The following is a 13,062-nucleotide window of genomic DNA, read 5'->3' on the forward strand; positions in this document are numbered from 1 at the left end:
TGATTCTGCTGCTGCTGTAGGACTCTGGGATCCAGGGCCCTGGGGATGGGCCTGCTGTGCCCTCGGACTGGGCTTTTGTCCCCAAATCTGTAGGTTTCTCGTGTGCCACAATCAAAACCTAGTATTTGCCGGGAACATTCAGATGAGTAAGGCTCAGGCTGACCCTTGTGTCTCACATCTGGCTGACTAGGAGACAGCAGCCAAACACAAGTGACTAGCTCGTGGTGGAAAGTCAAAGCCATGGCGTGGCAACTATAAATAAGCCAGCAATAGGAAGTGGTGCTGGTGAGTCAACAGGCTGTCCTCTTGCCACTGAGTCAGGGCTGAACTCTGGACTCCAGCCCAGTGCTTGGGGTTAATGTGCTGCTGAGGAGAACTGGGTTTCTCAAGTCCTAACTGCTTATGGATAATAAGATTCCTGCAGCACCTTTTGCAAGAATCAGCATGTTAACCTTGCTCTTTCACCCAATGTCCTTCCGTCCTGCCTTCCTAAACGCCCCCTTGCAGTTTGAAGTGGAGATGATACTCTCTTCTCTGGTGCATAGTGTTGCTCGGTGCTGTTAAATAGTTGCTGCGTTTTGCCCCAGAGGTGGCTGCATTTCAGTGATGCGGGAAATGATCCCTGGGTATAGCTTGCCTGGGATCCTTCAGGTTGAAAGATGCTCTGGGATGTTATCAATGACTAGTTAGGTTGAAAGGCTCATTCAGAAGCCTCTGTCCCACACAGGGCTAACTAGCAAACAATCCGAGCTCACCAGGCTAAACTTAAAACCCCTAAGGGCGAACACTACCGCTAGGAGGAAACAGGATTGTGTGAATGGCAACAATAATGCTTTCTGTCTCCCTGGTGTTTGACAGCCAGCCCTGGGGAGACCCAGTCTTCTCCCTCCCCACCACCCAGCCCTTTGGAGCAAGACAAAAGCCCCCCAGAGCCACTCGCTCTAACTCTGGAGAGCAGCAAAGAAAATCAGCAACCGGAGAGCAGGTCGGCCTCGTCGCTGAGTGGGAAGATGTGTCCCAACAGCCAAGCACTGGTGGGCATCCAGGAAATCGTCGCCATGTCGCCCGAACTAGACACTTACTGCATCACCAAGAAGGTCAAAGAGGTGTTAACGGACAACAATCTAGGTGCTGATTTCCAGATGCCTCTTGGCGAGCCGCGACGTGTGCTTAGCTGCAGAGATGGGCGAGGCTGGGGGGGGACTCCGGGGTTTCAGTCCAGCCTGGAGCAGGGAGAAGGGTCAGGCACACAGTTTGGTCGTGGAAGCAGATCCGGGGGGCTCCATTGGGGAGCATTGGTTTGGGCTTCTCACCAGGTCTAAGGGTAGGTTTCTGCTTCAGCTGGAGGGATAATTCCCAGCTTGAAGAGCCAGACCTCGTGCAGCTGCAGCAACGTCCATAACTTTAGCACACTGGCTCGAGGAGAGCGCGCCCGGGTCTGTCTGCTCAAGCTGGAAGTGACACCTCCATCTCCATCATAGACATCCCCTTGGCGTCAGACCCTGAGCGAGGCCAGGCTCTGGCCAGTCCGATGGCAAGGAGGACACCCCAGCAGCAGGGAAGCTGAGCGTGGCTGGAGACCGGCTGATTCAGCCACCTCCACTGCACAATATTCTGTGCATTGCCTCCTTCATGAGAGCATCCGCTTCGTAGCAGCAACAGACGGGCCAAATTCCCCACTGGGATGGGCCTGCTCCTGCTTCCCTGAAGTCAGCGGGAACTTTGTCACTGGCTGAGATAATCAGGGACAACTTCATTGCAGGCAGCGGTGCTGGCAGAATAGTCCAGTTGGCATAAGGGACCGTGCTGAGCTCCAAACCCCCGGTTCCAGGCCTGAGCCATGGTGGCGTATGGCATAACCCCCCTCTGCTTCTCCTCTGCCAGGCCAGCGGCTGTTTGGGGAGAGCATCCTGGGCCTGACGCAGGGCTCGGTTTCCGACCTCCTCTCCAGACCCAAGCCCTGGCACAAGCTGAGCCTGAAGGGCAGGGAGCCCTTCGTCCGCATGCAGCTCTGGCTCAACGACCCTCACAACGTCGACAAGCTCCGCGACATGAAGAAACTGGAGAAGAAAGGTGAGTGTCAAGGGGAGGGATAGCTCAGTGGTTTGAGCATTGGCCTGCTAAACCCAGGGTTGTGAGTTCAATCCTTGAGGGGGCCATTTAGGGATCTGGGGCAAAAATGGGGGATTGGTCCTGCTTCGAGCAGGGGGTTGGACTAGATGACCTCCTGAGGTCCCTTCCAACCCTGATAGTCTATGATTCTATGAAAGCCCCTGAGCTCACCGCAGCGCCAGGGGCACAGAGCTGGGGCTGCATTCTGACCCAGGTGTAAATCCAGAGTCACTCCCTGAACGCCACACTGGATCAACACTGCTGTGCACCAGATTCAGCCTCATGTGTCTAGCTAGTCATGGGCTGGCCTTTATTGAAGGCAGTTCCTTGTGAGTTGGGAGATGATTCTGCTCTCGCACTGGTGTAAATCAGGAGTGACCCTACTGAAATCAATGGAGTTACCCCTGTGTAAACCTGGGGGAAGGCAGGTCGGAACCTCTGCTGCTCAGTGTCATCAGTTCAACCGAGCAGGGATCAGAGCTAGCGGACTGCTGAGACAAACCTGGGACTTGCGCGTTTGCCCATCGCAAGCTGGTGACTTACAAATGACCTTGCCATGACGATAAATAGCATTCCAGGCAGTGTTACTGAATGGGGGCGAAGGGCTGACAGCGCCGATCTGGGCGCTCGAATAGGGGCATGACCAGAACGTTCCCTCCCCACCCCATGGTGCAATATGCTGTTGCTGGTTGACTCTTCCCTCCACCCTAGAGGTGGCTGCATTTTGCCAGGGCAGGACATACTTGACGGTGCTGTGCTCTGACAGTCTTCGGGGCTGGCAGGTGCCCTACACAGGAGGGGTGTCAATAGGAAGTATTGGCTGGGGCTCGCCAGTCTCCAGTGCTTGCTCTGGCCTTCTCGGGGTGTGTAATCGTCTTAGAATGACGGGATTGCAAGCTGCCGAGATACATTTCCTCATCGCTAAGGAATGACAAGAATGCTGTGGTCAGAGAGGGGTTGGGCAGGTGAGTGCCCTGGTAGAGATGGATTGATGAGACGTGTGCAGACGTAGGCTCAGGGTCAGTTATGTCTGCATCTTTGCCAGCAGTAACCCAGCTCCTAGGGTGAATCCCCCTCCCCACAGTGCAACCCAAGATTCAGGCCCTGGTGTCCGGAGGGGAAAGCCTGATGCTTTGACCCGCTGCAGCACTCGCTTGCGAGGAGGGAAAGGCCAGGGAGCGCGCTTTCTGGAAGCTGCTTGCAACTGCACTAAAACGGACCGTGCCGCGTATGGTTTCTGTCCAGGCTGCCTCAGATTTGGTTTGGCTGGTTTAATGGCCCCGGCCTCTTTGTTGCCAAGTTCCCCATTGGCTGCCCACTGGGAGAGCCTGGTGGTAGCAGAGCGAGTGGCGAGATGGGCCGAGGGGTGTTGGCAGCACAGGGCATCTCATGGACGGCTGCGTCTTCTCCTCTCCTGTTAGCTTATCTGAAGCGTCGCTATGGGCTGATCAGCACCAGCTCCGACAGCGAGTCTCCCAACACCCACTCAGAGTGCACCAGCCCCAGCCTCCAGCCCCAAGACCTCAGCCTTCTCCAGGTCAAAAAGCCCCGGGTGGTCCTAGCTCCAGAGGAGAAGGAGGCCCTGAAGAAGGCCTACCAGCTGGAGCCGTACCCATCCCAACAGACCATCGAGCTGCTCTCCTTCCAGCTGAACCTCAAGACCAACACGGTCATCAACTGGTTCCATAATTACAGGTATGGCAGGTTCGGGTGGGGTGGAGCCATCTCCATCTCGGCGGGGAGCGGGACGGGGTGGGGATCTCGGGCGGCTCTACGCTTGGCAGAGCCATAGCTCCGTTTTCAGTGGCGAGACGTTGGCAGAGGGCTGCCTGTCATCTTCAGGGGGAGCAGGAGGGGAGGGGACCCCGGAGGAAGGTCTGTGTGTTGTTGCTCATAGACACAAACCAGGTTCTCCTGAGATCTACCTGGTCCTGGCTTGAGGGTGGGGGCACTGGGGTGTCAGTGGGTAGCATTTCCATGTATCACACAGCAGCAAGCAAAATCCCACGGCCATAGATCTCACAAACCCAAGTGAGGAGTCAGCATGCGGGGCACAGCGGGTCCCGGATGGCCCAGCCGAGTGGGATCGCTCCACTGCAGAACCTCGGGTCTCATTGCTAACACCATCGTGGTGTGGTCACAAGCCCAGCGCTGGCTCCTGGACTTGCAGCCAGGCTGGCCAAGAGAAGAGTGAGCAGCCAACGTCCGTTAAAACAGAGGGTTGATTCTGAAACCTACTGACAACACGTTCAGTGTCAGCATTGATAGCTATTGCAGCTCGCTGCTGCAGAACGTCACCCATGGCTAATGTGCAAACCCACCGCTGGTGTTGCAGAATTGAACGAGGCAGGATTTGTGCACTGTGCAGGTTCAAATGCTGCATCTGGCCCTGTCTGGAGTCTCAGTGAGCAGACACGGTCAGTCAGGAGGCCAGAACTCAGAGCCACTCCATCTCCAAAGGGCTGCTCTCTTACATCCACCAGTCTCAGTTCTTCTTCAATGACTAGCATGGGCCTCCGGTCCAACAGCTGCCTAGCAAGGGCTAACACCAGATCCCTGGCTCCTCCTGCCGGGCTCCAAGGGCCTCAGGAATCATTCTTTGGCTCTCACTCACTAAGGCATGCAGACATGTGGGGTGGGGGGGCGAAGTGACTCTGGGGAATGGATGGAGAGATTATACTTGAGTAAGGTGCAGACAGATGCAATGGATCTTAAAAAGGGCCAGCCTGAGTTTCTCTCAGCCCAGCTTCCAGGGGCTGGTCTACACACTGGTTTTGTATCATGCCAACAATATCACTTTGAAACCCCAGTCCAGCTAACGCAGTACAGTCCCCTCGCGTGGATGCTTATGCTGGTACAAAGGTGCTTATATCTAACCCTGGACAGTTCATTAGCCTCGCTCTGCCTACACCACTGGGGGTTAATGCTAGGGCTGCCCAGCATTGCTTGCACTCAGTTTTTTGGCTGAAGAATGCGCTTGTCTCCCCTCCCCCGCACAAAAATGAAACTGTTGGTGAAAATGTGTCCAAAAGTTTTTGTTTTTTGCAACGTTTCCCCCAATACTTTACCCTCAAAATCACTACTGAAGTGTTTCATGGAGGTGTCAGTCAGTGAAACGGCGAGAAAACGGTCAGAGAAAAAACCCACGTGGAAAATAATTGCAGTCTGTGGGGGTCCGTTGGAAGCCTGCGCGACAGAAACAAGTGGGAAAGTTTGAACAAATGTTGACAGATTGTTTCCCTATGTTTCGGCCCACTCTAATAGCAACCGTCCAGGGGAGGTGGGAGCCTTCACTCAGCGTACACTAAAAATGTCCAGGGGCACGGCTGAGCCTCTCTAGTGCTGTAGTGTAGACACTCCCTACAGCCAGGGGTGGGGTTCTTCTGTCACGGTGGTAAACTCACCTCCCTGAGGGGCAGCAGCTAGGCTGACAGAAGAATTCTTCCGTCGCCCCAGGTCTGTCTACGCTGGGGCTTTGGCCGGCTTAACGACGTCTCTCACACCCCTGAGTGACGTCGCTAAGGTGACCTGACTTTCTAGTGTGGACCAGCCCTCAGTAATGTGGCAGCCTGGGCTCGTGGAGAGGAGAAGGGATTCAGAGGCGAAGACACCCCCCACTCTGAGGGGCTCGGCTGGAGCCCTAGTGCTGCTGTTACCGTCCTGTTGTGCTTGTCCTGCAGGTCCCGGATGCGCCGGGAAATGCTGGTGGAAGGGGCCCAAGACAACGACACAGACCTGGAGCCGAGCAGCTGTGGGGGTGTCGCGCCTGGCAGCAATTCGCACAGAGTCCCCAACCCGCTGAGCCCTGATTCAGAGGGGGAGGACAGGAAGCCCGTCTTCAGAGACACGAAGCACAGAGGGCCGAACGAGACCCAGATCAGGGTCAAGCAGGAGCAGATGGAGGCAGGGGAGAAGGGCGACTGTTACAATCCCCGGGACTCTTGCAGCCTGCAGCGGGAGACGGAGCACGTGGGGGCCTCTATCCAGCATCCCCGACTTCTCAAAGAAGAGCAGGTGGATGCTGCTCAGGACGCTCCCCAAAGCACTGCCAGCCTCACCAGGAGCAGCGCTTTGTACAGCACCGCGCATGCTGCTGGCACTCCCGATTGCTCTGCCCTACAGCCACCCCAGGAATCGGAAGGTGGAGAGCGGCTGCACCCTGACCCCGTTAGCTTTAAATCCGCCTCGGAGTCCTCCCGCTGCAGCCTAGAGGTCTCTCTGAACTCGCCCTCAGCTGCCTCCTCTCCGGGCCTCATGATGTCCGTCTCACCAGTCCCGTCCTCCTCTGCTCCCATCTCTCCGTCACTGCCAAACACCGCCTCCGCCAAGGTGCAGAGTTCAAGTCCTGCCGCAGATACGGGCTCTTTACAGCAGAGCGTCAAGCTGAACTCAAACATCCAGCGGAGACACGAGAAAATGGCCAACCTCAACAACATCATCCACAGGCTAGAAAAGGCAGCCAATCGGGAGGAATCCCTGGAGTGGGAATTCTGAACGGTGGGCAGCGGCTGCAGAGCAAGGGTCTGATTGATTGCTTTCGTTGGTACCAATTATAAACTTTCTGGAACACGTTGATGGAACAGGGAGCCCTACTGGCGTATATATATAAATATATATATATTTTGTTAATTTCATCACATGCTGAGGACAAAAGAAAAACCCATTTGGTTAATAAGAAAGGGATGGAAAAACAGCACGTAGCTTCTGAATCTTCACACCTGATGAAAGGGAACAAAAATAAATAAAACCCAATCTTTGTTTTAAATGTGAAAAACTGGGAACACTTTTAGAAAAAAAAAATATTTATAGACCTCTTTTAGATATTTTAATAAAAGGATACTTTGGAATTTATTAACAGCTTAAGCTGTTTTGATATTAAAGAGAGCTATAAAATCAAGATGATGTAGCAGTTGTGTCATTAAATGTACACTGAAGTCTTGTAGTTTGCCACTGGAAGAGATTAAAAAAAAAAGACTTATTGATCAAAGCCATCGAGAAGCACTATAAGACTGACCAAATTTAATAAACTTTTGACTAGCGGTTTTTCCACATTTGTCTGTAAGACACTGCATTGCTACTCTCCTTTCCAGAGACACTGGTATAGTCCGTGAAGACTCTAAATTGAAAACCGTGATGCCATCAAGTATGTATTTAGTTCTGGTGGTACGTTTTGAACCCTTTGTAACACAGAATGTCACGTGCAGTTGTATATGTTGTAGAAAATGTCTGCAATAGCCTTCCTGAACAAGCTGTAGCATGGTCCATAACCAATTCCTTCCACTTCCTCTAGTGAGTAACCCATGACAAACTGAAATGAACTAAACAATTTCAGCGGTTTGCGGCAAAGCTTTCTGTCCGTTTAAAAAACGAAAAAATGAAATAACCCCTCGCTCTGATTTTGGGAGGGAGAAGGGCAAGGTTCACGGGTGCAAATTGTCTTTTGACTTCTCTGGTTTGATGGGAACATACGTTAACAATGATCACGACATTGCAAGATTTTTTTTTTTTTATGCATGAGCATCACCTCCTTTGGTGAGCGGGCGTCAGCCAGCAGGACTCCTTAACTCTGAGCTTTCAATCCCAGTGCTTGGGGGCGAGCACTCAGAAAACATAAACCACCGGCTCACATCCGGAGTCGGAATCTGTTTGTTTTTACCTTGGGCAGCTCCAGCTTTTCAGGCAGAAGCACCTTTATGTTGCTAGATTTTGGGCTCTGAGAAGAGCGCCAAGCAGAGAGAGATTTATCCTCCAGGTTTGAATCCGTCGACAGTAAATGGCTTTCTTTACATGTTATGGTTTCTGCATGTCAAATAGGTCCTCAACTGCTTTCTACAGCAGCACTTGGTTGAAGTTACAGCCTAAGGCCAACCGCCTTCCCTGCACTGAGTGAAGGGTATAAACCCTTGACGGTAGAAAGGCAGTGCGGCTGCACTTGGGGGTGCTCGCTTCCACCCCACCCCCACTTTGCAGTGGGCGCTGTTGCAACAAATTGCCCTCTGGTACCTGCAGCATCTTCCCGTGCTTAGGCAGGAGGTCCTTGGTAATTGACCGGGGCCCTGATTCAGCAAAGCCCTTTTAAGCACATGCTTTGACTTTAGTGAGGCCTAAGCACGTGTGTGAAGTTACACCTCAGTGTTTTGCTGAACTGCGGCCTTCAGGCCTGATCCACAGCTCACTGAAGAGTGCAGGGGTCTTTCCATCGATTTCCGGGGGCTTTGGATCAGGCCTTCCTTACAGGGGGGCACGTGCTGAGTTGTCAGCCATCAGACCAGGCATTTTAGCAGCATCAGTGGCACGTGTATCTCTGTGCTGTTGAATTGCCCTTGCGATGGATTTTTTCCCCCCATTCTCGCAGCTAAAGACTGTTGAATAGACCAAGATCTATCTTAATCCATGCCAGTGATCAAGGCCTGGCTAATGCTATGCCTTTCAAAGAAGACTGGTTGAAATGAATTGTGTTGGTTTGTTCAGTACCGCGCGGGGGCTTTTAATGGCTTTTGGCAAGGACCAGACCACAGCATGCAAAGACCTACCCATTCCCTCCCTCCACAGATGCAGCCAGTTAAAAATCTCCGCACCGAATGACGACTGAAGTGTCGTGAGCGCACATCTGCTGGGCATGGAGGTGATGCATGGAACAGTTTTCCACTGTATACATTTTTATCGGAATAGAAGGTATTTTTATACTTGGGTGGCAGTTAATGACCAATTTTAAAAGCAAATCCATTTGACTCCATGACGGCCAGGATCCCATCTGCCATATTTTAGCAACCATAGTCCTGTCTGAACAAGTGAGAGCTTGTCTAACGGAACGATTTGTACGGTTTCAAACCCCAACATGCCATAGAAGGGCAAGGCATACACGTTGACTACTATTCTTAGTGTGCTAGTTGTTAGCTTTAGTGGAACGGGATTTGATTAAGCACTTAGTCTAGTCTTTTGAACACAGAAATCCTGTTGTACTAAAAGCTAGTGGGACATGTTGATCACTTTTTGTTAGGCTCATGTACTGTACTTAAAAAGTTTCTATGAGATTGATGAACTTTGTTAAAAATTTTAAAAGGAACAAGTTCTGTAAAGAGCCACTAAATACAGAAGTTGTATAATAACTTTGCTGTTTCGGTCTGTTTTGTTCTGAGTTGGTTCCTAAGCAATCCCTTTCCTCCCTCCGTTCATCTCCCTGCTTTCTGAACCTGCAAGGAGTTAGTTCTTGATGACACAACACACCATTGATATATGATGTGTCATGTCTAGGGCCCAGCCTGCCTCCCATTGCAGTCAATTAGAGCTTTTGCCTTTGCATTCAGGGGCAGTGGGGCCTGCCTGTTTAAACTGTTCTACCCTCTGTAACTATCGCCTGCTTGCTTACATGTACCTGTGATTCCGAGAAGGAAGCAGCACTATCATCCAGTGGCTGGGGCACTAGCCCAGAAGTCAAGAGACCAGATGGAAAATCCTGGCTCCAGTGAAATCAGTGGCAAACCTCCCCCTGGCTTCATTGAACCAAGATTTTAACCTGGATTCTCACCTTGGCTCTGCCACTGACTCACTGTGTGGTCTTGGCCAAGTCACTTCCTCTTTCTGTGCCTCTGTTTCCCTGGACTAATGCTTTCCTCCTTTGGAAGGTGCATGGAGATGTGCAGGTGAAGGGTTCCCGCTAAGCATTACTATTGACTATTGCGGAGTGTGAACTTTCCAGCACACAGCTCGGCAGACCAGAAAGCATTTTGGACCTAAGCAGATTAAATAAAAATTTCAGAGTTAAGATTTGCACTAGCCCCGAAGCCAGCTGTCACCAGAATATCCTCCTGGGGATGGAGAGCAGACAGGTTCTTCCTCCAGCCTCCTCTGGGCCTGCTCCCTCTGTTTATCACCTCATCAGCCCACTGCCTGAAAGCTACTGGCAAGCCATCAGTTTTTCCCATCCAGGACAGTTCTCTGCGCTCTGACAGGGTACATCTACACTGCAAATGAAGGTGTGAGCACGGTGGCTGGGCGGACCCGTTCTAGCTTTAATCAAGCTAGCGCAGCTAAGGCTAGCGGTGAAGGCATGGCGGCATGGGCTAGTACCCCAAGTACGTACGCAGGCTGCCGGTACGCAGACAGCTAGCCTCCGCTGATGCCCGTGCTGCCACATCTTGGCGGCTGCTGGTGTGCGCTAGCCAGATCAAAGCTAGCGCGGGTATGCCTAGCCATGTTACAGCTACCCCTGCGCTTCCAGAGACCGCATACCCAGAGTCAACTCCGTGCGTCCTGTGCAGTCCTCCGGATGGGCTGAACCACACACCTCGCTCCACACAGCCCTGGGCCTGGGTCAAAATCCAACTGGGGAGCTGGGTTTGAATTCTGCAACCAGCCCCTAGCTTACCATGGCACAAACTAAACCCCAGCAGCCAACCCGCCCCATATCGACGGCCCAGGGGCCATCTCTACCGACGCCCAGCTGTTTGGAGCCCACTCTGGCTTTCTGCAAGCAGATCACACTGCGCGTCCACTGCAGGTAAGTCCCTGGGGTGTTAAACGGGCCCCTAACCAAGGCAGTCTGCCTTCAGCTTCGACTAACACTTTGCACCTTAGCGGAGGGCTAAGGGGCGGCTGTTCTCATTGCGGCCTCTTTGTTTCTTTAAGGAGCCGGCTGACCTTACACAGATTCATATCGCTCGACTGTTTTGTAGCTTCTGACAGGAGACAAGGTGTTGCCTTTGATGAATTAATAAATCCTTATGTTGTGGAACTGTTTAAGCGCGTTCGGCTGCTAACATGGTGGGGAGGATTTATTTTTAATGACTATCTGCAACTTCTCAAGAAAGCTCAGCCTGCTGCCATGGCAACCGTTTTTCTGTCTTTGTGGACAATTGAATGTTACAAAGTTAACCCTTCGGCTGCGAGTGGGGAGGGGGGTTCCCCACACTCCGGCTGCGGTGTTAGACAGTAGATCTGAGCTGGTTTTACTGAAGCACTTTGTTAAAAAAATCCACAGCATTTTATCTAGCAAAGCAAGGTAAAGATTGGAAGGCCTGTACGGTAGCCAAGAGGCCTCTGCTACTGGCTTGGCTACGTGCACCCTGAGTGACACTGGGAAAGTCACGTCACCCCTGTGTGCCTCGGTTTCCCTAGGAGTAATAAATCATCTCACTGGGTTGTTGCAACAATTTGTGTTGGCAAAGTGCTTTGAGATCCTCAGACTGAAGCAGCGATTGCCACAAAATAGAGGCTGGTTCGTTCTTGCTGTACAAACGTGTAGCTCCACAATCGAAACAGATTTGGGGGTAGCGGTGAACAGCATTAAAGCATCACTCCCTGGATGTGGGGGGGGTGGGGGTTGCGGGCAAAGCAACACTCTATCCACATCTGAAATCGGGGCCAGGTTTGCCTGCAAGCTGGATGGATTGGCACGAGTCTTCTTCCTCCCCTTCTCAGTGCCCATGCCGAGCTGGGGCCTGTCTCTCGTCTACCCCAGCGTGGTCATGGGTAAAGCAGTAGGGACGTGACCACTGTGAGTGATACTGGGGCTGGGCATGGTGCCAGGGTGTGGCTGAGTCCCCCCTGCTACTTCTATATTGATGGATTAGCAGGGGTTGTTATTGGAAAACTTCCCTGCACTTTGGGCTAAGATGGCTCCAACCAGCAAAGCCCAGCTCCAAACCTCTGAAGTATGAAGGCACGGTTTTGCTCTGGGCTTTTACAGCCATAAACTTTCAGTCTGGATCTCAGTGGTTTGGATCCAGGATTTTGATTTGGCCCAGCTCTGATTCTGTTGAAGTCACTCCCCCTTCTCCTTGGCAAGGGACCGTCCTGCCATGGCAGGTGAGTAGTCGCAGGCTTATGCCCAGTGCTGAGCCCAGCAGATCAATATTTGCGAGACTGTCTCCCTGCCCTGTTTATTTTAATGCAGCCATGCTGAGGCCAGCCTGCTCCCTGTTTTATGAGGCAGCTAATTACCAGTGATGCTCCTGCAGTGGATACCGGAGGCAAGAAGAGGCTGGTGGTTGCACAAAGGGCTTTGAGACAAGAGCCAGGCCCCATGTTGTGAGCTGGACAATTCAATATTAAGGAAGAGACTTGTGAGCCTGGGCCCCAGACAGGCTGCAGGAAGCCAAATCGGCCATTACATAGGGGCCGGGGGTGGAGGACTGTCAGCTCACTGGAGGATCAGAGCAAGAGAAAGGAAACCAGGGCGATGATGTTGCCTTTCCACGCAAAAGCACATGTTCAGAGTAACAGGTGGAGAGCACGTGGGGCGAGAGCAGTGCTAGGTCCCGGGGAACCAGCGGTCTCCTGTCGGAGAGGTCAAATGCAATGAGTTTGGAATTAGCAGGGACATCCAGGGCTGAGTGAGGCCCACGCTGTTTCGGAGCCAGCTGGGTGGTGCGCTGAGCCCCACGGATAACCCAAAGCAGCATTCAAAAAATCTAAAGGGCATCTTTCTACTTTAACATCCATGCTTTGTTTTGCTCGGGGACGTTCCAGCTGCTAGCCGGCCGGGGGCTGTGATGAGGACTGGGAGAGAGCAAGCAGGCCCTGTGGACACCCTAGGCTGGGAAATTACCTGCCCTGATAGAGGCCTGAGGGCCCCATGGGCTAAGTGGGGCACTTGATGTTGTGAACATAAGAACGGCCATATTGGGTCAGACCAAAGGTCCATCTGGCCCAGTATCCTGTCTTCCAACAGTGGCCAATGCCAGGTGTCCCAGAGGGAATGAACAGAACAGGTAATCACCAAGTGATCCATCCCCTTTGCCCTGTTTCCTTTCTTTTGCATTGGAGACTAAACAGGGCCCGGAAGTAAGGGCTATAAACTGACCAAAGTGTGCCCAGTTGCTTTCCCCAGGCTGGTGATCGAATCCACCAGCCTCTATGATCTCTACCCCAAAGAGTTTATGATTTTAATGCCCTCTCTTGCTATTACCTGTGCCCATGTGCCCCACTGAACCAAAGGCACTTGCAGGG

At 52.4% G+C, this 13,062-nt stretch overlaps 1 protein-coding gene across 1 annotated transcript in view; it reads left to right on the forward strand.

The window, feature by feature from the left end:
• The window catches only part of CUX2 (cut like homeobox 2), a 90,429-nt gene extending 83,823 nt beyond the window's left edge, over positions 1-6,606 (forward strand). Inside the window, exons 19-22 of the mRNA XM_077835052.1 lie at positions 863-1,128; positions 1,885-2,073; positions 3,534-3,807; positions 5,793-6,606. Of these exons, the coding sequence (XP_077691178.1) occupies positions 863-1,128; positions 1,885-2,073; positions 3,534-3,807; positions 5,793-6,606 (1,543 nt within the window). The remainder of the gene's footprint in view (positions 1-862; positions 1,129-1,884; positions 2,074-3,533; positions 3,808-5,792) is intronic.
• The last annotated feature ends 6,456 nt before the right edge of the window (positions 6,607-13,062 follow it).

Source organism: Eretmochelys imbricata, chromosome 15 (assembly GCF_965152235.1).
Source record: "Eretmochelys imbricata isolate rEreImb1 chromosome 15, rEreImb1.hap1, whole genome shotgun sequence".
NCBI classification, from domain to species: Eukaryota; Metazoa; Chordata; order Testudines; family Cheloniidae; genus Eretmochelys; species Eretmochelys imbricata.